At 44.8% G+C, this 24,475-nt stretch overlaps 1 protein-coding gene across 1 annotated transcript; it reads left to right on the forward strand.

Moving 5' to 3' along the window:
• Positions 1–2,074: 2,074 nt before the first annotated feature.
• Positions 2,075–24,458, forward strand: LOC142361572 (complement factor H-like). The gene is made up of 13 exons (XM_075422332.1): positions 2,075–2,439; positions 3,292–3,480; positions 4,345–4,533; positions 6,136–6,306; positions 10,061–10,237; positions 11,235–11,411; positions 13,273–13,449; positions 15,311–15,487; positions 17,010–17,186; positions 20,590–20,769; positions 21,492–21,692; positions 23,568–23,613; positions 24,018–24,458. The coding sequence occupies exons 1-12, from the start codon at positions 2,379–2,381 to the stop codon at positions 23,594–23,596; spliced, it is 1,905 nt and encodes a 634-aa protein (XP_075278447.1). The 5' UTR covers positions 2,075–2,378; the 3' UTR covers positions 23,597–23,613; positions 24,018–24,458.
• Positions 24,459–24,475: the final 17 nt, after the last annotated feature.

A 24,475-nucleotide genomic window follows, 5' to 3' on the forward strand; every position in this document is an offset into this window, starting at 1 on the left:
AATATTAGTTACATGCTCATATTCCTGGTTTTCTCAAAGGAATGTGCTTAGTTGCTTGAAGAGTGGTTAATCGAGGTGCTAATATTGGGTGCTTGTCACTGAGACTTTTGTGGACTTTGATTTGGAGAAAAGCCTTTCTGCAAGGCGCTTTGAAGTTCTGCCAGTTGGTGGCATATCAGTGATGTTGAAATTCGTTTAGTGTATATAGTAATAGCAAAATCTGTTGGTCCTCAGATGGATGTTATCGTTCAGTAAACAAAACAACGCCATGTGTGTTTTTGAAGGGAGAAAAAACAACTCAAAGTCAATGGCTAGGTTAGTAAATTCTGTATTTCCCAATAGTTCTCATCAGCAAGCACACTGGAAGAAAAAAATGAGAACATCCTAAGAGCGAAGATTGTGGTAAAAAACTAAACAAACCAAAACAAAAATCACAACAAAATAAACTCACAAAAATCTACCCAGAAAGTAATCTTGAAAATAATCATAGTGTTGTCACGTGAGAGTGGAGCTTGTTTCAGTCAAAGCTGTCCTGCTGGTGTAGCCCAACAAATATCATTTTTGCCATTGCAAATAAAAAAACAGAGGCTCTACGATGAGTTGATGGTTCAGGATCTCTGGGCTTGCCGGGGTTTGTCTTGAGCTGCTTTTAGCTTGTTTAGCTGTGATGACGGTTGCTGAGCAATGACCCCATTGGATGCCTACATGTGTTTTAGTTTAGCTCTGAGTCACAGAATCACAGAATGGATTCTTGAACAGTTTGGGTTGGAAGGGACCTTTAAAGGTTATCTAGCCCAATCCCCCTGCAGTGAGCAGGGACATTTTCAAATGGATCAGGTTGCTCAGAGCCTCGCCCCGCCTGGCCTTGAATGTTTCCAGGGATGGGGCACCTACCACCACTCTGGGCAACACATGCCAGTGTTTCCCCACCCTCATTGTAAAGAATTTCTTCCTTCTATCTAGACTGAATCTACCCTCCGAACAGAACTCCAGGTGGGGTCTCACCAGAGCGGAGCAGAGGGGCAGAATACCCTCTCTCACCATGCTGGCCACGCTGCTTTTGATGCAGCCCAGGATCCCGTCCCTCTGGCACGTCAGCTGCAACATCCAGCTTGGTGTCACCTGCAAACTTGCCAAGGGTGCACTGAATCCCGTACAGATGCCTGAGGGACACCACTTGTCACTGATCTCCATCTGGACGTTGAGCCATCGATTCCTACCTGCTGGATGCGAGCATCTAACCAATTCCCCATCCACCAAAGAGTTCACCCAGCAAATCCACATCTCGCCAATTTAGAGAGAAGGATGTTGCAGGGGACCGTGTCAAAGGCCTTATAGAATTCCAGATAGATCACATCCGTAGCTCTTCCCTTGTCCGCTGACGTCTTCACTCCATCGCAGAAGGCCACTAGGTTGGTCAGGCATTTCATACTGGTAACGAGCAGTTACTGATCTGCCTGTGGCTCCAGACTACAATGTGGCGTGGGGAAGGAGAATATGGGATGACAGGATGAAAAGAGGTCAAAGAGTGTAAAAACAAACCACCGTGGTCAAGCAGCGGCCCCAGCAGAAGTACAACTTGGTCTTGTCCAGGTAAACCCAATTTTAGCAAACAGAGATGCTGAATAGCGGGGATCCAAACAAAGTGGACTGTATTAAGAAAATACATATGTATCAACACAAGAAGACCTGAGTACTTAGGAGCAAGGGTCTCCTGCTACTTGCATTGAACTCTTCCCATAAAAACCTTGGTACGTTAATGGTTCACTGTCCTGCTAGCCTCCTTGAGACAGACTGTCGCTGTCAGCCAGAGGAGCAGGGGAAGGATGAGTGTAACACCAGAGGAGGCGGTTAGGTGCTGGGACAGGTTTTCTGTAAAACAGTTTTTTAAAAAAATTTGCATTACTGAGGCTCTCTGCATTAATTTGGACTATGCATGTTAGCATTATTTGAATAGGACTAACAATAACTTTGTATTTTCATTAGGCTGTTAAAATCTTAAGCAAACTGATAACGAATTAGGGGCTCCACATGTCAGCAGATGTTTTTGACTATAACAAAATTTGAAGTTGCAGCATTTGAAAACCTAATTGCACTATAGCGTGTGTGATAAATGCACCGTGAGTTTTTGGTTATGGGTGTCATAATGTTTCAGTGTCAAGTTCAGTCTGAAAAGTTTTGTGCACAAAGTATTGAAGCCTTTTTGCAACGATTGCACAATTTAACTGTACAGATTGACTGCTGTGTTGCAAGAAAATGAGGGGAACAGATTGCAAGGACAACTTCAGGAATCATGGGAGTGACTACAAGTACGTCCAATTTGGAATACAGAAAAGAACTCTGTTGCCCGAGACATATTGAACTTCTAAGGCTTGGGAATGACGCTGCACAGCCAGACCGTAGTGTTTCTGCTGTGGATGGGTTGTACTACATGTAAAGGTAAATGATTAAATGGAAATTTATACTTTTAACTGATGTAGCTGGTGAAAATCAAGAAAAGCGAACTGGAAAAAAATAATGAAACTATACCATTTACTTTTTATGGAATTCCTTTCAGAAGTTTGGAAGGAGACTTGTAATATAGAACTATGTGTTTGAGAATATTTGCTTTGTATTTTCTTGTATGAGCTTGCTTCTTTGCCTTGCGCCTGAAGTTGATGGCTCTCATAAAGAATCTAACTTCTTACAAGCCACAACTCACTCAGAATACCTTAATCCAGATGAATTCCTTTATGTTTTCATTTAGCTACTCTTATGCTCAAGACATGCTATTAAAAATGCAGAATACAGATTTGTTTTTAAAACAGCATGCAACTCTCCAAACACACAGGTGCTTTGTTATTTTTGGGAAGAAGAATGCTACAAAAAACACGCTGTCTGAAGGAGGTCTTCACTGGATGTATACCTTTACCAAAATAACCACTTTTAAACTCCATGATTGATCCATTTAAACTTATTCGTATCAAGATTTCCCCCCCCCCCCCCCCCCCTGCCTTTAAGAGTGCTTCCTTATATATAACTTGTACTTTCAAAAAATGAACAGGATATTGCCAGGTGGAGGGATATGTCGGTCGGTCATTGGAACATTATTTAACTCCTGTGTAGTGCCATGGCTTGCAGCTGTCAGTACTGTCCTGCATCTATCGATTAACAAGCACTCGTGCATGGCTTCTGCTGGAGTAGCATGCAAACACCCACCCGCCACTGATTTTGGAGCAATTGCTAGCAGGGATAAATCAAGATAAGAAGCAAATGGCAGCGTGCCGTCACATAACCAGAATCCGTGCACAGCTTCTGCAGGAGCAGCCTGTGAAGACCCACCTCTCGTTGACTTTGGAGAAATCGTTAGTGGGCATAAATCAGGATATAAGGAAAGTGACAGCGTGCAGTACGCGTGCAACCTGGGATACACTTTGTCGGGATCAGAATGGGTAATGTGCCATGAAAAAATCTGGGTACCTGGACCACCAGAGTGTTTGGGTAAGTGTAACTTGTATTGCTTGTTGAGTTTACCCTGGTAGACAGTTCTCATCATTCTTAAAGTAGGAGTTTCAGAACTGAGTTTACATTTGTTGCTCGGTTACCAAGTCTGTAAAGGGCCAAGATTAATCCCTGGATTCAGTACTCCTCAGCTTGAGGATCTTGGGCTTTAGCATCCCAAAATCATTTATGCTCAGTCGTGGTTTTTATTGTCAGAATTTTGGAGCTGTCTGGAAGGTTACAAGCAGATAAATGTTTTGTCTGTACTCTCAAGAGTTTGTGCAACAAGGCACACGTACTGACAGTGGTGTCAGCCTCTTCCCTCCAGTGACCGCATTTGCTAGACTTCCTTTCGCACACTTTCCTGACTGCCCCGCATATGGGGTGAGGAGCGCTGTTGTCATAAGCTGCTTTGCCGTCTTCAGTTTCCTCATTGGAGCTTGCTCTTAGGAGTCTTACGAAATTAGTTTTTAATCTCAGTTAATGGAAACACCAGGGATAAAATTAGACTTACTTGTACGGATTTCATCAATTAATTATTTCAAGGACTGCAATCTCCTGAAATCAGTACCTCTTGAGCCCATCACTGCTGTTTGCAAAGTCTGGAAATGAGTCTTATATACAGGTGAATAAGAATATTCTTGGACGTTGTGCCATGTCATTGACAAACTACCTAAAACTAAATACCCTGAATTAACTGTGATACAGATCAAGTGTTTAAGCAGTCTGTATTTTATTTTTAAAAATCACTGCTGAGTGAGAACCTAGGTGGTTTTGCGCTATCTTTACTGAGGAGGTTCTTCACGTGCTAAAAGCCACCAAAGATCCGTGCTCTACCATTTTTAATTTTTATTGTTTCCCTAGCACCATGTACTATTACAAAACAGCAACTGGAAGCCCAAAACCTACTTCTCTCCAACGGACAAAGACGCACGTTTCTGATTCAAAGTGGTCAGTGGCAGAAGTTTATGTGCATGACAGGATTTAAACTCACAGCCTCTCCTATCAAGCAGTGCTCTGATGGACACATTGAGCTTCCTTCGTGTATCACTGGTAAATATGCACCATATTTGAATAATTTTTATCTGTCAGACACATCTTGCATGTGCATCTGATCAGTTGTAGATACCTGTATTTGAGGAGAAAATAAGTCCTGGGTTACCTGTTTCTCTCCACTTCTGGTGCAAGTACTCTTCCGTGCTTGGCGAGGATGTGGATGTCTGAATTGATAAGTAGAATACAGATGCACCTTGAGTTCAGAAAACTGTCTCAGACATAATTTCTTCATGAAAGATGTTTTATGAAGATTTTAAACCTTGGCTTACGTTACTAGAACTCAACGGGAGATGTATCTGCCTGGTGCCAGACTATATGAATGTGAAAGCAGTTTTCAGACTATGGGTGTGAAATATGTTTGTGAATTTGCCCATCAGGAATAAATCTTATTCACTTCTTTTGACCCGCTGGCAACACTCTTCTCCATGGAGCCAGGACGCTGTTTTCTTTGCTTGCTGCGAAGGCGCATTGCTGCCCCCTGTTCGACTTGTCCAGTAGGACTGCCATTTTTTCTTCTGCAAAAGGACTTTTCAGCCAGTCGACCCCACCCTGCCCTGCCCTGCCCGCAGCTTCTGCTGGTGGCTGGGGTTATTCCTCCCGTTTTGCGGATCATATGTTTTTGGATTGTCAGCATGTCAGAATGAATCCCAGGAAGCTTATGGTAACAATCCACTAGTAAATATTCAGTCCATCAAGTGCCTTAGATTCTTTATGTCTTACCTGATTGGGAAGGGCGCGTCTGAAGAGCAGAGCAGACATGTCAGGATGTCAGATACCTGTATGTTTTCTTCACAATTTCAGCGCTGCATTTTGCTGCTTTGAAACTCCCATTTATTAGAATTTGAACAGTAGAAAGTGGGATTAAACACACGCGCTTGTAAAACTTGCAGGATACAGTGAGCTTCGTCACATGATGATATTTCCACTGAGCTATATTTCATCCTAAATACGAAGTAAATCTAGCAAGGGAATCCAAGAGAACTCTTTGGTGTCCTGCTCTGTGGCCTCCGAAACAGCGTCTTGAATATTTTCTGACATTATGAGTGCAGCTTTTGGAAACTGCGAGATCTCAGTGGTTTTGCTGGGTTTGGCAAGGAGCTGGGGATGCTGAGGTTCTTTTACAGGTAGTGAAGCACTCCAGTATCAGTTTTCCAGATAGTTCAGTTGTTTCTTCCTGTTGATGCCATGATTTAACTAATTGTCTGCTGGCTAAGAGAGCGTATCACATTTGCTGGAAATTACAAGGAAATGAAATTATCGGTAAAACGGAAAACCCTAAATTTCAGCTAGCCTAGTTGCGTATTTTAGAATGTCCCCTGCCTTATATACTGATTCTGAGATCCATTAAAATCCAAAGCAAAGCCCTGAAATCTGTCTCAAGAACCAATTTGCTATTGATGCTGTGCTACACCGCACTTCCTACCTGGCACCCACAGTCACGTCAGTGAAGAGTTCTCAAATAAGTTTCAATCGGTTTCTAAATGCAACTGTTTTTGTGAAGTCGAGTGAAAGAAACCTGAAACTTGATTCCAATAGGCATTTATACTCAGCAAATAAAAATAAACAAAAATATATGGATTTTGTCTTGCTCAATTTCAGAGATTATCTGTGACCTGCCAGAAATTCTGCATGGATACGTACATTCTCCAAAGGAGTCTTACAAGGAATCTGAACAACTACAGTTTGCCTGTGATGAAGGGTACAGATACGGTGAAAGAGCAGACGCGCAGTGTACTGCATCAGGATGGAATCCAACCCCCTATTGCACTGGTTAGCCTTGCCTGAAGTTATTTTGCACATTTGTTGCGTTTGGAAGTCATTTCAGAGATTAGTGATGACACAAGTTAGTTCATTCGTAACAAAATAAATCCATCCACATCTGACCAATATCCCATGAAGATCTGGAGGGATTAAGTGTTAACAGGACCAAACAACTGGATAAGAGTTTCCCACCGACAGCAGTAGCAAAACCAGTTATTTCAATCATTTGTTACTTGAGTGTAGTTACATATGTCCAGGAAGAAACAATTGCTTTAGTACAGTGCATGAACGAGATTGATGCTAAAATACTTCATGCAGTGTTACTAGTAGTGTTTAGTACCCGTTAATAGTAGTTCAGTTAGTACCCAAAACCAAACACAGTACTCGAGGTGCAGTCTCACCAATGCAGAGTACAGGGCACGATCACTTCCCTATTTCTGCTGGCCACACTATTCCTGATACAAGCCAGGATGCCCTTGGCCTTCTTGGCCACCTGGGTACACTGCTGGCTCATGTTCAGCCAGGTGTCAACCAAGATCCCAAGGTCCTTTTCCGCTGGGCAGCTTTCTAGCTACTCCTCCCCAGCCTGTAGTGTTGAATGGGGTGCTTGTGACCCAAGTGCAGGAACCGGTACTTGGCATTGGTAAAACTCATACAATTGGCCTCGGCCCATCGATGCAGCCTGTCCGGATCCCTCTGCAGAGCCTTCCTTTTCTCAAGCAGATTGACACTCCCACCCAACTTGGTGTCATCTGCCAACTTACTGAGGAAGCACTCTATCCCCTCATCCAGATCATATATAAAGACCGGACCCAAAACTGAGCCCTGGGGGACACCATTTGTGACTGGCCGCCAGCTGGATTTAGCTCCATTCATCACCACTCTCTGTGCTCAGGCATTCAGCCAGTTCTTTATCCAGTGAAGACTACTCCCACCCAAACCATGGGCAGCTAGTTTCTCCACTAAGATGCAGTGGGGAACAGTGTCAAAGGCCTTACTAAAGTCCAGGTAGCCAACATCTACAGCCTTTCCCTCATCCACTAGGAGGGTCACCTGGTCATAGAAGGAGCTCAGGTTTGTCAAGCAGGATCTGCCTTTCATGAACCTATACTGGCTGGGCCCGATCCCCTCGTTGTCCTTCGCATGCCCTGTGAGCTCCCTCAGGATGAATCACTCCATGATCTTGTCTGGCACTGAGGTCATGCTGATAGGCCTGTAGTTCCCGGGATCCTCCTTCTGGCCCTTCTTATAGATGGGTGTTACACTGGCAATCCTCCAATCACCTGGGACCTCCCCTGTTAGCCAGGACTGCTGACAGGTGATGGAGAGTGGCTTGGCCAACTCCTCCTCCAGTTCCCTCAGCACCCTGGGGTGGATCCCATCCGGCCCCATAGACTTACAAGTGGACAGGTTGCATAGCAGGTCATTAACTGCTTTCTTCTGGATTATGGGACGTTTATTCTGCTCTCCTTCCCTATCTTCCAGCACAGGGGGCTGAGTACCCTGGGAATAACCAGTCTGATTTATTAAAGACTGAGGAAAAGAAGGCATTAAGGACCTCAGCCTTTTCTTCATCCTTGTTGGCAATATTCTCCCCCCCCCCCCCCCCCCCCCCGCATCCAATAAGGGATGGAGACTCTCCTTGGCCCTTTTTCTGTTGTTGATGTATTTGTAAAAACATTTTTTGTTTTCCCTTACCACAGTGGACAGCCTGAGTTCTAGCTGGGCTTTTGCCTTGTTAATATCGTGTCTGCATGACCTAACGAGACCCCTGTACTCCTCTTGAGTCACCTGCCCTTTCTTCCATAGATGGTAGACCCTCCTGTTTTTCCTGAGTCCTAGCAAGATCTCCCTGTTCAGCCTGGCCGGTCGCCTTCCCTGCCGGTTTGTCTTGCGGCACATGGGGACAGCCTGCTCCTGTGCCTTTAAGACTCCCTCCTTGAAGAATGTCCAGCCTTCATGGACCCCTTGACCCTTCAGCACTCTCTCCCAGGGGATCCTCTCAACCAGCATACTGAACAGGCCAAAGTCTGCCCTCCAAAAGTCCATGGTGGTGTTTTTGCTGGCCCCCCTCTTTACTTCACCACGAACTGAGAACTCTATCATTTCGTGGTCACTAAGCCCAAGATGGCCTCCGACCACCACATCGCCCACCAGTCCTTCTCTGTTAGTAAACAGCAGGTCTAGCAAGGCACCTCCCCTCGTAGGCTCACTTACCAGCTGCATCAGGAAGTTATCTTCCACACACTTCAGGAACCTTCTGCAGTGTTTCCTCTCTGCTGTGTTGTATTTCCAGCAGATGTCTGGTAAGTTAGAGTCCCCCATGAGAACAAGGGCTAGCGATGGTGAGACTTCTGCCAGCCTCTTATAAAAAAACTTCATCTACCTCTTCATCCTGGTTGGGTGGTCTATAACAGACCCCCAACAGGATGTCTGCCTTGTTGGCTTTCCCCCTCATCTTTACCCATAAGCATTCGACCTTGTCATCATAATCGTTGAGCTCTATACAACTGAAGCAGTCCCTAACATCCGGAGCCACTGCACCACCTCTCTTTCCTCGCCTATCCCTTCTGAAGAGCTTATAGCCATCCATCGCAGCACTCCAGTCATGAGAGTCATCCCACCACGATTCTGTGATTGTGACCAAGTCATAGTGACTAAGTCATAGCTGTCCTGCTGTACAACGGCTTCCAGCTCCTCCTGTTTGTTGCCCATGCTACATGCATTGGTGTAGATGAACTTGAGCTGGGCTATCGATATGACCCCCAACCCCGGCATGCCACACTTGGGCTCATCTCTAGTGAGCCTAGTTGTGAATTTAAAAAAGGGCAACTCGGACATATAGGTGAGTCAGGTCAGTAGAGCCAGCAGGCGACTTGCTTTGAACGGGTTGCGACAGCACCTGTTTTTCTGGCTCATAAGAAGCAAAAAGCAGGGTAGATGAGAAAAGGAATCACTTTCCCTAGCGGCTGAAGCTAGTGGGTGAAACTTAGCTCACTGCTGAAATCAGGCGGGGAGGGAGTTATGGGGGAACGGATGCTGACTGTAAAGGAGGAGATGACTGGTAGGGTAATGTATCTCATTTTCACATCACTAAGAATGACAGTTTCTGAAAGTTGCCTACAAAGAGTAAAGAAATCACTTTGCTCACCAGCCCTTTTGGCACACAGTGCTGCACAGCGCATGTCTGCATCTTCGGCCGAGCTCTACAAGCCCTTTTCTCTCCTTAGTCACTAGGGAAAAATAATAGTGTCTGCCGAAGCGTGCAGAGTAAAGACCATAATCTCTTCCTTTTGTACCCATAGAAAATGAGCTGCATTACGCAAACCATTTTGTTCCTCAGGAGCAAGGGTGCTGCGGAATGCAAAGTTCTGTGACTGTCATAGTGCCGCACTACTGTTCTTAAATGCACCTCTCTTTGCAGATGTTAGCTGTGGAGCCGCACTTGAAATTCCCAACACTTACATTACAAGCACTCAACAGCATAGGTATCTGCCCGGTAGTAGGAGACAGAAGCCTTTATTAAAATTTTCTGCCATGATTAGAAACAGGATCTCAATAATTCAGTGACTGAAGTCCATGCCTGTTTAGGGGAACAATTTCTTTAACCTTCCATATGCTACCTTGTATATAAAATCCACGGTGAGCAGATGACTGTGCCGATGTGAGAAAAAGCTCTCTGAAGCCTCTGTTTGGTGGCAGCGGTACACTCATTCTACGTGTGTCCCATTAGCACAAACATCGACTTTCTGTATCTTTTCAGAAATGCCATGTGGAAGTATCCCAAAAGTTGCCAATACTCAAATTGAAGGCAGAAACAAGGATATTTATGAGCCCGGTGAAACAGTTCGCTACCAGTGTGATGCGGGGTTCCTGATTGTTGGTCCCCCTGAAATTATTTGCAGAGAAGGAAATTGGACGGCACCGCCCTTCTGTGAAGGTATTGGTTCTATTTCTAAGTAGCCTATGATCCTTCTTAGTCTTTCATGTTGTGAATTCAAGTAACGGCAACTCGGGCATGTAGGTGAGTCAGATCAGTAGAGCCAACAGGTGATTTGCTTTGAACGGGTTACAACAGCACCTGTTTTTCTGGCTCATAAGAAGCAAAAAGCAGGGTAGATGAGAAATCACTTTCCATAGCGGCTGAAGCTAGTAGCTGAAACTTAGCTCACTGCTGAAATGAAGCAGGGAGGGGGTTATGGGGGAACAGATGCTGGCTGCAAAGGAGGAGATGACTGGTAGGGTAATGTATCTCATTTTCACATCACTAAGAATGACAGTTTCTGAAAGTTGCCTACAAAGAGTAAAGAAATCACTTTGCTCACCAGCCCTTTTGGCACACAGTGCTGCACAGCGCATGTCTGCATCTTCGGCCGAGCTCTACAAGCCCTTTTCTCTCCTTAGTCACTAGGCAAAAGTAATAGTGTCTGCCGAAGCATGCAGAGTAAAGACCATAATCTCTTCCTTTTGTACCCATAGAAAATGAGCTGCATTACGCAAACCATTTTGTTCCTCAGGAGCAAGGGTGCTGCGGAATGCAAAGTTCTGTGACTGTCATAGTGCCGCACTACTGTTCTTAAATGCACCTCTCTTTGCAGATGTTAGCTGTGGAGCCGCACTTGAAATTCCCAACACTTACATTACAAGCACTCAACAGCATAGGTATCTGCCCGGTAGTAGGAGACAGAAGCCTTTATTAAGATTTCCTGCCATGATTAGAAACAGGATCTCAATAATTCAGTGACTGAAGTCCATGCCTGTTTAGGGGAACAATTTCTTTAACCTTCCATATGCTACCTTGTATATAAAATCCACGGTGAGCAGATGACTGTGCCGATGTGAGAAAAAGCTCTCTAAATCCTCTGTTTGGTGGAAGCGGTACACTCATTCTACGTGTGTCCCATTAGCACAAACATCGACTTTCTGTATCTTTTCAGAAATGCCATGTGGAAGTATTCCAAAAGTTGCCAATACTCAAATTGAAGGCAGAAACAAGGATATTTATGAGCCCGGTGAAACAGTTCGCTACCAGTGTGATGCGGGGTTCCTGATTGTTGGTCCCCCTGAAATTATTTGCAGAGAAGGAAATTGGACGGCACCGCCCTTCTGTGAAGGTATTGGTTCTATTTCTAAGTAGCCTATGATCCTTCTTAGTCTTTCATGTTGTGAATTTAAATAAGGGCAACTCGGGCATGTAGGTGAGTCAGGTCAGTAGAGCCAACAGGTGACTTGCTTTGAGGGGCTGCGACAGCACCTGTTTTTCTGGCTCCTAAGAAGCAAAAAGCAGGGTAGATGAGAAAAGAAGTCTTTTTTGCTGGGGGCTGAAGCTAGTAGCTGAAACTTAGCTCACTGCTGAAATCATAGAATCGGAGAATCGTAGGTTGGAACAGACCTCTAAGACCATCAAGTCCAACCATCCACCCAAAAGAACCATGCCTGCTAAACCACATCCCAAAGTGCCACATCTACATGTTTTTTAAACAGCTCCAGGGCTGGTGACTCAACCACCACCCTGGGCAGCCTATTCCAATGTCTGACCACTCTTTCAGAAAAGAAATTTTTCCTAATATCTAGTCTAAACCACCCCTGACACAACTTGGGGCCATTGCCTCTCATCCTATCGCTACTTAGTTGGGAGAAGAGACCAACACCCGCCTCACGACAACCTCCTTCCAGGTAGCTGTAGAGAGCAAGAAGGTTCCCTCTGAGTCTCCTCCAGACTAAACAGCCCCAGCTCCCTCAGCTGCTGCTCATAAGACTTGTTCTCTAGACCCCTCACCAGCCTCATTGCCGTTCTCTGGACACGCTCCAGCAACTCAATGTCCTTGTAGTGAGGGGCCCAAAACTGAACACAGTACTCGAAGTGCAGCCTCACCAGTGCCGAGTACAGGGGAACGATCACTTCCCTATTCCTGCTGGCCACACTACTCCTGATACAAGCCAGGATGCTGCTGGCCTTCTTGGCCACCTGGGCACACTGCTGGCTCATGTTCAGCCGGCTGTCAACCAACGCCCCAAGGTCCTGTTCCGCCAGGCAGCTCTCCATCCACTCCTCTCCAAGCCTGTAGCGTTGCATGGGGTGGTTGTGACCAAAGTGCAGGACCTGGCATTTGGCCTTGTTGAAACTCATACAGTTGGTCTTGGCCCATCAATAGAGTCTGGCCAGATCCCTCTGCAGAGCCTTCCTATCCTCAAGCAGATTGACACGGCCACCCAAATCAAGCGTGGAGTGGGTTATGGGGGAACAGATGCTGGCTGCAAAGGAGGAGATGACTGGTAGGGTAATGTATCTCATTTTCACATCACTAAGAATGACAGTTTCTGAAAGTTGCCTACAAAGAGTAAAGAAATCACTTTGCTCACCAGCCCTTTTGGCACACAGTGCTGCACAGCGCATGTCTGCATCTTCGGCCGAGCTCTACAAGACCTTTTCTCTCCTTAGTCACTAGGCAAAAGTAATAGTGTCTGCCGAAGCATGCAGAGTAAAGACCATAATCTCTTCCTTTTGTACCCATAGAAAATGAGCTGCATTACGCAAACCATTTTGTTCCTCAGGAGCAAGGGTGCTGCGGAATGCAAAGTTCTGTGACTGTCATAGTGCCGCACTACTGTTCTTAAATGCACCTCTCTTTGCAGATGTTAGCTGTGGAGCCGCACTTGAAATTCCCAACACTTACATTACAAGCACTCAACAGCATAGGTATCTGCCCAGTAGTAGGAGACAGAAGCCTTTATTAAAATTTTCTGCCATGATTAGAAACAGGATCTCAATAATTCAGTGACTGAAGTCCATGCCTGTTTAGGGGAACAATTTCTTTAACCTTCCATATGCTACCTTGTATATAAAATCCACGGTGAGCAGATGACTGTGCCGATGTGAGAAAAAGCTCTCTGAAGCCTCTGTTTGGTGGCAGCGGTACACTCATTCTACGTGTGTCCCATTAGCACAAACATCGACTTTCTGTATCTTTTCAGAAATGCCATGTGGAAGTATCCCAAAAGTTGCCAATACTCAAATTGAAGGCAGAAACAAGGATATTTATGAGCCCGGTGAAACAGTTCGCTACCAGTGTGATGCGGGGTTCCTGATTGTTGGTCCCCCTGAAATTATTTGCAGAGAAGGAAATTGGACGGCACCGCCCTTCTGTGAAGGTATTGGTTCTATTTCTAAGTAGCCTATGATCCTTCTTAGTCTTTCATGTTGTGAATTTAAATAAGGGCAACTCGGGCATGTAGGTGAGTCAGGTCAGTAGAGCCAACAGGTGACTTGCTTTGAGGGGCTGCGACAGCACCTGTTTTTCTGGCTCCTAAGAAGCAAAAAGCAGGGTAGATGAGAAAAGAAGTCTTTTTTGCTGGGGGCTGAAGCTAGTAGCTGAAACTTAGCTCACTGCTGAAATCATAGAATCGGAGAATCGTAGGTTGGAACAGACCTCTAAGACCATCAAGTCCAACCATCCACCCAAAAGAACCATGCCTGCTAAACCACATCCCAAAGTGACACATCTGCATGTTTTTTAAACAGCTCCAGGGCTGGTGACTCAACCACCACCCTGGGCAGCCTATTCCAATGTCTGACCACTCTTTCAGAAAAGAAATTTTTCCTAATATCTAGTCTAAACCTCCCCTGACACAACTTGGGGCCATTGCCTCTCATCCTATCGCTACTTAGTTGGGAGAAGAGACCAACACCCGCCTCACGACAACCTCCTTCCAGGTAGCTGTAGAGAGCAAGAAGGTTCCCTCTGAGTCTCCTCCAGACTAAACAGCCCCAGCTCCCTCAGCTGCTGCTCATAAGACTTGTTCTCTAGACCCCTCACCAGCCTCATTGCCGTTCTCTGGACACGCTCCAGCAACTCAATGTCCTTGTAGTGAGGGGCCCAAAACTGAACACAGTACTCGAAGTGCAGCCTCACCAGTGCCGAGTACAGGGGAACGATCACTTCCCTATTCCTGCTGGCCACACTACTCCTGATACAAGCCAGGATGCTGCTGGCCTTCTTGGCCACCTGGGCACACTGCTGGCTCATGTTCAGCCGGCTGTCAACCAACGCCCCAAGGTCCTGTTCCGCCAGGCAGCTCTCCATCCACTCCTCTCCAAGCCTGTAGCGTTGCATGGGGTGGTTGTGACCAAAGTGCAGGACCTGGCATTTGGCCTTGTTGAAACTCATACAGTTGGTCTTGGCCCATCAATAGAGTCTGGCCAGATCCCTCTGCAGAGCCTTCCTATCCTCAAGCAGATTGACACGGCCACCCAAATCAAGCGTGGAGTGGGTTATGGGGGAACAGATGCTGGCTGCAAAGGAGGAGATGACTGGTAGGGTAATGTATCTCATTTTCACATCACTAAGAATGACAGTTTCTGAAAGTTGCCTACAAAGAGTAAAGAAATCACTTTGCTCACCAGCCCTTTTGGCACACAGTGCTGCACAGCGCATGTCTGCATCTTCGGCCGAGCTCTACAAGCCCTTTTCTCTCCTTAGTCACTAGGCAAAAGTAATAGTGTCTGCCGAAGCATGCAGAGTAAAGACCATAATCTCTTCCTTTTGTACCCATAGAAAATGAGCTGCATTACGCAAACCATTTTGTTCCTCAGGAGCAAGGGTGCTGCGGAATGCAAAGTTCTGTGACTGTCATAGTGCCGCACTACTGTTCTTAAATGCACCTCTCTTTGCAGATGTTAGCTGTGGAGCCGCACTTGAAATTCCCAACACTTACATTACAAGCACTCAACAGCATAGGTATCTGCCCGGTAGTAGGAGACAGAAGCCTTTATTAAAATTTTCTGCCATGATTAGAAACAGGATCTCAATAATTCAGTGACTGAAGTCCATGCCTGTTTAGGGGAACAATTTCTTTAACCTTCCATATGCTACCTTGTATATAAAATCCACGGTGAGCAGATGACTGTGCCGATGTGAGAAAAAGCTCTCTGAAGCCTCTGTTTGGTGGCAGCGGTACACTCATTCTACGTGTGTCCCATTAGCACAAACATCGACTTTCTGTATCTTTTCAGAAATGCCATGTGGAAGTATCCCAAAAGTTGCCAATACTCAAATTGAAGGCAGAAACAAGGATATTTATGAGCCCGGTGAAACAGTTCGCTACCAGTGTGATGCGGGGTTCCTGATTGTTGGTCCCCCTGAAATTATTTGCAGAGAAGGAAATTGGACGGCACCGCCCTTCTGTGAAGGTATTGGTTCTATTTCTAAGTAGCCTATGATCCTTCTTAGTCTTTCATGTTGTGAATTTAAATAAGGGCAACTCGGGCATGTAGGTGAGTCAGGTCAGTAGAGCCAACAGGTGACTTGCTTTGAGGGGCTGCGACAGCACCTGTTTTTCTGGCTCCTAAGAAGCAAAAAGCAGGGTAGATGAGAAAAGAAGTCTTTTTTGCTGGGGGCTGAAGCTAGTAGCTGAAACTTAGCTCACTGCTGAAATCATAGAATCGGAGAATCGTAGGTTGGAACAGACCTCTAAGACCATCAAGTCCAACCATCCACCCAAAAGAACCATGCCTGCTAAACCACATCCCAAAGTGACACATCTGCATGTTTTTTAAACAGCTCCAGGGCTGGTGACTCAACCACCACCCTGGGCAGCCTATTCCAATGTCTGACCACTCTTTCAGAAAAGAAATTTTTCCTAATATCTAGTCTAAACCTCCCCTGACACAACTTGGGGCCATTGCCTCTCATCCTATCGCTACTTAGTTGGGAGAAGAGACCAACACCCGCCTCACGACAACCTCCTTCCAGGTAGCTGTAGAGAGCAAGAAGGTTCCCTCTGAGTCTCCTCCAGACTAAACAGCCCCAGCTCCCTCAGCTGCTGCTCATAAGACTTGTTCTCTAGACCCCTCACCAGCCTCATTGCCGTTCTCTGGACACGCTCCAGCAACTCAATGTCCTTGTAGTGAGGGGCCCAAAACTGAACACAGTACTCGAAGTGCAGCCTCACCAGTGCCGAGTACAGGGGAACGATCACTTCCCTATTCCTGCTGGCCACACTACTCCTGATACAAGCCAGGATGCTGCTGGCCTTCTTGGCCACCTGGGCACACTGCTGGCTCATGTTCAGCCGGCTGTCAACCAACGCCCCAAGGTCCTGTTCCGCCAGGCAGCTCTCCATCCACTCCTCTCCAAGCCTGTAGCGTTGCATGGGGTTGTTGTGACCAAAGTGCAGGACCTGGCATTTGGCCTTGTTGAAACTCATACAGTTGGTCTTGGCCCATCAATAGAGTCTGGCCAGATCCCTCTGCAGAGCCTTCCTATCCTCAAGCAGATTGACACGGCCACCCAAATCAAGCGTGGAGTGGGTTATGGGGGAACAGATGCTGGCTGCAAAGGAGGAGATAACTGGTAGGTTAATGTATCTCATTTGCACATCACTAAGAATCACAGTTTCTGAAAGTTGCCTACAAAGAGTAAAGAAATCACTTTGCTCACCAGCCCTTTTGGCACACAGTGCTGCACAGCGCATGTCTGCATCTTCGGCCGAGCTCTACAAGCCCTTTTCTCTCCTTAGTCACTAGGGAAAAATAATAGTGTCTGCCGAAGCATGCAGAGTAAAGACCATAATCTCTTCCTTTTGTACCCATAGAAAATGAGCTGCATTACGCAAACCATTTTGTTCCTCAGGAGCAAGGGTGCTGCGGAATGCAAAGTTCTGTGACTGTCATAGTGCCGCACTACTGTTCTTAAATGCACCTCTCTTTGCAGATGTTAGCTGTGGAGCCGCACCTGAAATTCCCAACGCTTACATTACAAGCACTCCACCAGAAAGGTATCTGCCCGGTGCCAGGGTGCAGTATGAATGTGAAAACAATTTTCAAATGATGGGTGGAAATTATGTCTCTTGTAGAAATGGAGAATGGTCACAAGCACCAACCTGCAGAGGTAGGAATCTGTGCTTTCCCCTTGCCTGTTAGCATTGAGGAGACTGTTTGTTTACCTAAACATTCCAAAGACTTTCCCTTTTTGTCTTCTGTTTCCTTTGTGTACCGCCACCTTGTACTCGCGATTGCTCATCCAGTAGGTGGGTCACCTGGTCATAGAAGGAGCTCAGGTTTGTCAAGCAGGACTTGCCTTTCATGAGCCTATACTGGCTGGGCCTGATTCCCTGCTTATCCTTCGCATGCCCTGTGAGCTCCCTCAGGATGAATCACTCCATGATCTTGTCTGGCACTGAGGTCATGCTGATAGGCCTGTAGTTCCCGGGATCCTCCTTCTGGCCCTTCTTATAGATGGGTGTTACACTGGCAATCCTCCAATCACCTGGGACCTCCCCTGTTAGCCAGGACTGCTGACAGGTGATGGAGAGTGGCTTGGCCAACTCCTCCTCCAGTTCCCTCAGCACCTCATCATCCTCAGCACTTGAGTGAGTTAAATACGTCCACAAAGCAACAATTGCTTCAGTACAGTACATGAACGAGAGTGATGCTTAAATGCTTCATGCAGCATTAGTAGCTGTTGTTATTTTATTCTCTTTTTTTTTCTTGTATGATTCTTCATTATTGGGGAAAACATAGGAAATATATTTCCTGGGTTAGAAAAAAATCCTTATTTGGACAAATAGGAAGGATAAAGCTGAATCTCTTTTACCTTGTACAAATTATGACAAAAATATTTTGTCTAAGGAATGGAAAAATGAGACACTAAAAAGAATACTTAAGCAAGCAGAACAACAACTACAACAAAGTATTAATACCAGAGAAATTCATACTGCAGAAGTAATCTGAGATTTCTAATGGCGTGGGAAAATCAACATTTGAAAGCAACTTCTTAGAGAAGTGGTATGGTTTTTGAAGTCCTGTTGTCATCACATCAAGTCTCGATACCTTTTTATGTGTGTTTAACATGAACACAATGGGTACATGTCAGTGGCTGTGCTATATGTTGGAGGACTGGGTAAAGAAATGTTTGTGTGATACCATATGAATTGAAGCAGTGTGAGTAAAACCGGGAAAAGCGAATAGTTTTAGCTTGATGAGCTACTTAGGAACGACAGGCAGTTCTTTGAGGGGGAGATACAAGTTAATGCATCTTCAGGTATTGCGTGTTCAGTAGTTGCGATGTTGTGTCACCATAGCCAAGACTCTGCTACTTGTAATCATAGGACTAACCACTCAGTAAAATACCACTCAACGTCTCGTCCTGTATGAAGATTTGAGACAATAGAAGTTTGCTTGACCTCCTGAACTGACCTCTGCATTTTGTCTGGGTGTCCTGATGAGTCTTACCGTAGTTTGAGCAGACTGAGCAGGTTGCTAGTCATTATATCTGTTCTTGAGACTTCCAGGCTACTAGTTCTCATCAACCAATTCCAACCAAAGAGGAACAATTCAAAAATGATCCCTATTTTGCTGGTAGAACTTCCGTAAGAAATTGTTGGTGTACTGTGCAACCTTTCAGAAATGACTGGAAATTACAAAGGTGTCTTTCAAATTAAAATCCTGAGTTCAGTTTGTAAGCTGCCTTTCAAGACTTCTTTTGAAATAGCACGGTAGTGTCATAGGAAGAACAATCTGAAGCTGACATGGCCATTTCTAAAGGAGTTTGAGCAAATCTGAAGTAGTCCAGTTTCAGAAGGAGTAGTAGTCCGTTGGTGGCCATAAGTGTCTAAGCTGAAAATTACAATGGAATTGCAAAGACGGATTATACATAAAGGTGAAAATGACAGTACTTTCTACACAATCATTACATCAAGAATTGTGTACAGCATAGATTTGAAGTTCACTAACCCTAAGAGCCATGGACATGAAATGACGTATCAACAAGGATCAAAGTGACATGGTGTGCATGAATCCAGCCACTGTCCGTGACCCTTAGTCTAGGATGAAGACAGCAATTTCTTCAATGTCATGAGAACTGTAATTACGCAACCGCATTATCCATGGTGTTCAAACTTCCCATCAGAGATTCTCTGAGGGTCAATACAATTTAATCTGTTTACAATGCTGAAGCTCCCGCTTGCTTTCTAACTCCCACATGCCTTCCGAGCAGTTAAGATGAAAAATCCGTAATTTCTGAGGCTAGTGCTGATTGACATCAGCCCTCTGGGTCATGGATTTTACTTTTATTTCATTCAGCTACAACACTTAAAGATTTCAACCAAATCTCCCAATCCCACAAAGAGAAATATGCGTGCCATGTCCCAGTTGAGATAGTGTGATCTAAATTTGGCGGAAATCGTTAGTACCTTGAATTGTCTTCAAGAAATTACCAAACACTTGAAACTGGAAAAAAACGTTGGCAACAGGGCAATGTTGTAGGATATTATGTACCACTGACCTTGCCGGGACCTCTTCCAGAAGGCTCCTTTAGAAATAAAGAGTAGTCAGTCATAGTGCCCACTCAGTTCGTGAGCTTTCTTGCTTCAGGATTAGCAGTGATACAAATTAATATGCATTGCCTACGGTTTAGCAGCATACTGCTTTTGAGAAGTGCCAAACAGAACATTCTTCCAGATGCAGATATCCTGGGCTCTGATACTTGGGGCATATTCAGATAGGGGTTCTGGATCCTACTTGACTTACCGCTGAACCTAGATGATTCAGCAGTATGTGCATACCGCTGATTCATCCACCTTCATTCCCAAGCAGGACCAACCTGGAGTTACCTTATAGTCATGCCCTCCCAGCCCTGAGTGTGTTGGTGCTACTCGTCTGAGTTGGAAGCAGAATATGAAAAACCCCAAAAGACGAACTCCAGTTTATAAAGAATATCTTTGCCTGAGTTATCTGAGCATAAAGATATCATGAGCTTTTTAGAATACCACTCTCGTCCTTTCTTAGTTGTTGACGTACTTGCAGTGTCAGTGCCAGAGCCTAAGCTTATCACACAGCCTTCGAATGATCAGTTCCTAGTGAAGAATAGTTACTCCTCCTTTTAGGACCTGCCAGAGAACCTGCCCTCCCTTGCGACAGCGCCCATAAACCAGCCCAGGAGAGCTGTGAGTGAGCCCAGCATAGGTTATTTTAAGCTCTAGCTGTGGAACGACCTGCTGGAAAAGATCAGTCAAATTCAGCTTGATCACCTCTAGTTCTTGCTCCCGCCATTCTCTTTGCAGTTGATATTTAGTCTTCTAATTAACATGACATCAGTAACAGCTGTCACTCTCCTCTTGCAGAACCATACATTTCTAAGAGTGAGAGAGAAATGTAACCTTTTCTTTGCCCTAAGAAACATCTTTTTAACAATTTTACGCAGTTATTGTCCATGTACTATAAAGCTAAGGACTTATGCAATAAATGTAAATATATCATTCGAATTAGCATCCATTTTTTCTCTTTTTGTTTAGAAATTGTATGCTCTCCTCCAAGAATTCCCAACGGGAACTTTAGACCTCAAGAAGACAACTACATAGTAGGTGATGTAATCACAATAGAGTGTGATCCTGGATACCATTTTAAAACATTGACTGGCAAAACCACATCTGAATGCACCAAGAATGGCTGGGTGCCTGATCCAGGCTGCGTCCGTAAGTAGCTCTCGTGAGTGAAGACACAAGATGTCGAGTTGTTGGAAATATCTCAGTGAAAAAGAGGTCAAGAGAAAAACTTAAGAAGTATGAGAAATGAGAGTTGCTTCTTCATTGTGTTTCTTGGTGAGGTAGAGCTTAATTTGACGGTTTGGAAAAATTGTCTGTAAAAAGAATGGTATTGTCCACATTTACATTGTGTTTGTAAACACAGGCATTATGTAGTACTGTACTGTGAAAGTGTGTGTTAAGAAGTGCTGTAGTCAGCTCCCTGTCAGGAAGGTTTGTGGTCCTCCTGAGGAGTAGCATGCCAGTCAAGATAAGAGGACGCAGAGAGTGTTAAAGTATCCAAACCAAACAAAAGCACAGGTAACAGTTGGAAGGTATCTTCCATCGTAGTTGTTGCAGCTTTAGATTTTTACTTGCAGTTGTTTGTTGGAATATTATGAACAACCACAGTTTTATTCTACCTTTTATAACCTGTCAAATATCAAACCATATGCAATGGTAACAGGGGAGCCACCCGAGGTATAGGTAACAACAGAGACAGCAGAAGCAGAGTGCCGATGTTCCTGCGCTCCTTGGGATCTGCCAAGGTGTGCACTTCTGACCCTGCCAGTTTCAGAAATCACTTGGGTGATGAAGCTGAATCTGAATAAATTGTCTCCTGAGTTTTTTGTCACGCATTTGTTGATGATGTTCTTGTTAAATTCTATTTCAAGAGAAACCATGTGACTACCCAGCTATAGAAAATGGCAAGTTAAGTGGAACACTGGAGTACTACAAAAACTATTACTTTCCAATGAGGCCTGGGCAGCATGCGGATTACCACTGCAATACTGGTTATTCAACCCCGACTGGACAATACTGGGTTCGAATAGCCTGTTCGGAAAGGGGCTGGTCTCCAGCACCAAAATGCCTCAGTAAGTACATTAGTAAGTACATTTCCACCATATGCTCAGTTCTGTTAGAATGACGAGAGATCTGTGCAGCAGAAATTGTGCCAATGGAGCACAAGACAGAAGAAAGAAGAGTTTGTTAAAGTAGAATGGCTTTAGCTGACCCCTGGAACTGCACCCAGACTGTCATTCTGTCTGCAGAGCTCAGACTGTAGTCTGACACTGGTAAGTGACGCTCTGAAGTGAGTAAGGCTGAAACGGTGTGTTTAGATTTTGGAGTTTCTTTCCTCCTGAAATTATCCATGAGATGAAGATATACATAGGAAATGTTCCTCTTCTCCGGCCTCTGGGTCGCATGCATGCATCTACTTTCATCTGCACACACAGCTGCGCATACAAAGAGAGTTTCTGCTCTGTGTAGATATATTCTTCCTTGCGTGACTTGGGCACTTAGTCTAGAGGTTCCTCCCTGAGATGTGTTGCCTGGTCTATTTGGCTAACATGGAGCTAAGAAGGTAGCCAACTCTTGCAGTAAGCTGAAAGGGAGTGTGGCATCAGCAAGAGACCCAGATAAACACAGTGCTGTGATTCTCTCAACTGGCTCATGCGGCTCTCCTGTCCCTGCATGCTGCTGAGGGCAGTCACGGTACAAATGTGCAGAACGTAACCCTGTAAAACGTCTACACATGGCTCATTCAGATCTTTTAGAATGTAAGCCCTGGCATGGTACTCATATTCCCTTTGTCTTCAGCAGCGAAACCTTGTTATAACATAGCTGTTTAGCAATATAACTCCTTGTGCAGCCTAACTTTAATTTCTTGTCTTCTTTCAGCCTCTCACTATGCCACGTGATACCTATTTCTCTTGCTTCCTTTCCAGTTGACATCATACTGGAAGGGAGGAGGAATAGGAAAGATACCTCTCCTAACTCCAATTCCAGCTTTTGTTCCTGACTTGCTCTAAGCCTGAAATTTCTAGAATGTCTCACAGGAACTTTAAATTCTTTAGATAATGATTTCATCTGGACAAAAGAAATAATTCAACCTAACTTTTCTTGGACTGTAAAAATACTTTTTTAGGAAACAATTCCACCCTGACAGAGACACCAACCATGGAATGTTTTGGACCGCCACCCACTGGCATTTTGACATAGCAATGAGTGAGCAAAATAAAATTGTGTGATTCCTAGGGTTAGGCAATTGCAGGCATTACTGGTATTAAACACCAAAAAATGTGATGTGGAATTTAAACTTTCAAAGCTGCTGCACAAAAGCATAATTAATTCTGCTCCCAGGATGCAAATACGTCCTCTACTGTTCCTCAAAGTATTTTTTCCATATCTTTATTGGTTCTCTAATGTGCGAATATTGCTGTTTGTTGTAGTGTTAATTTCTTAAAATGAAGAAAGTACTTCACAGAATCATTTTTAGTAAAGGATTTGGCATAGTACAGAAGTTTTCCTTCAGAATAGAAGACCATAACATCCAACCAAGTTGACTGATTTCCCTTCATTTAGACTTGTTTAAACAATGTGTTCCACGTGATGTGAAATCAGTTAGAACACTGGGATATCGACATTATAAGAGGATGCAATATTGGCATACACGCGGAAAACTTAGGATGAAGGTGTTTTGTAAGGCTTACAGTGATAAACTTGAGGATGCATCGCAAGCTGGAAGATTCAAACAAAGCACCACGATGAGAAGATGCTGAGCAAGTATTGCCTTTGTGAGGACACTGGTGGTTTTGATAGCATGAGTGGCTTTCCTGACTACTGAATGTAGATAAATTGAGATTTAATTTCATGCCTTTCAGATGGATCTTAAACTCTGAGAGAGGGAGAAATGGGAGGTGTATTTTTTTTGTACGTCTTAACAGTACCCATGTCTTCTTTCACAGGTAAGAAGCCTCCAGAGGACAAGGCTTGAGGGATAAGGAAAAAAAAGCAAGTATTAAAAAAAAAAAAATTGTGTTTAATGGCTGTATGGAACCATTTAAAACCTGAAAATATGCAAATTCTACTCAGTAGTTAATTATTATTTTTTAAAGAAAAGGTCAAGCAAGGATCTTTGTTTTGCTAATTGAAAGCATTGAAACTATTAACATACCGAGTCCAACTGCTGTCCTGGGTTGGGCTGGGATAGGGTTAACTTTCACAAGAAGCTGGGAGGGGACACAACTGGGCAGCTGACCCAAACTGGCCAAATGCAGAGGCCATTGGATGCCATGTGCCGTCCTGCTCGGTGCAGAGTGGGGGAGCTGGCCGGGGGGAGGTGAATCGCGGCTCGGGAGTGTGTTGGGCGTCAGATGGTGAGCGAGTCACTCTGTGTATTCCTTTGTTCTTACCAGTACAGCTCGCTTCCTTTGCCGTTCTGTTAAACTGCCCTTATCCCGACCCACGGGTTTTGCCTTTTCTTCCAATCCTCCTCCCCACCCCAGCGGTGGGAGGGGCAATAGAGCGGCCGCGTGGCCCTTTGCTGCTGGCCGGGGCCAAACCCTGACAACTCCTTTGGACGATTTCCTATGGCGCTTAAACATTGGTACTGCTGGGGCTCTGTCTTCGAACATGTTGTGTGACTGAAGACAGGAAGAAAATTCAGGAAGATGGACAATGTTTGCTTCGCATCCATTTTAGTACTTTTTCATTAAAAAGTCACTGTAACAGTCACTTCTGTGTTTTACCTCTGAACTCCCAACTTTCTGTGGTATCATTGCATGTGTTCTGTTCTGTATAGTGTTCCAAGGCTTTTGTGAGTGCTACGTCAATAAAAAAACAGCAAAGAAATTAAAGCGTTCAAGAACTAGAG

This window comes from Opisthocomus hoazin, chromosome 6 (assembly GCF_030867145.1).
Source record: "Opisthocomus hoazin isolate bOpiHoa1 chromosome 6, bOpiHoa1.hap1, whole genome shotgun sequence".
NCBI classification, from domain to species: domain Eukaryota; kingdom Metazoa; phylum Chordata; class Aves; order Opisthocomiformes; family Opisthocomidae; genus Opisthocomus; species Opisthocomus hoazin.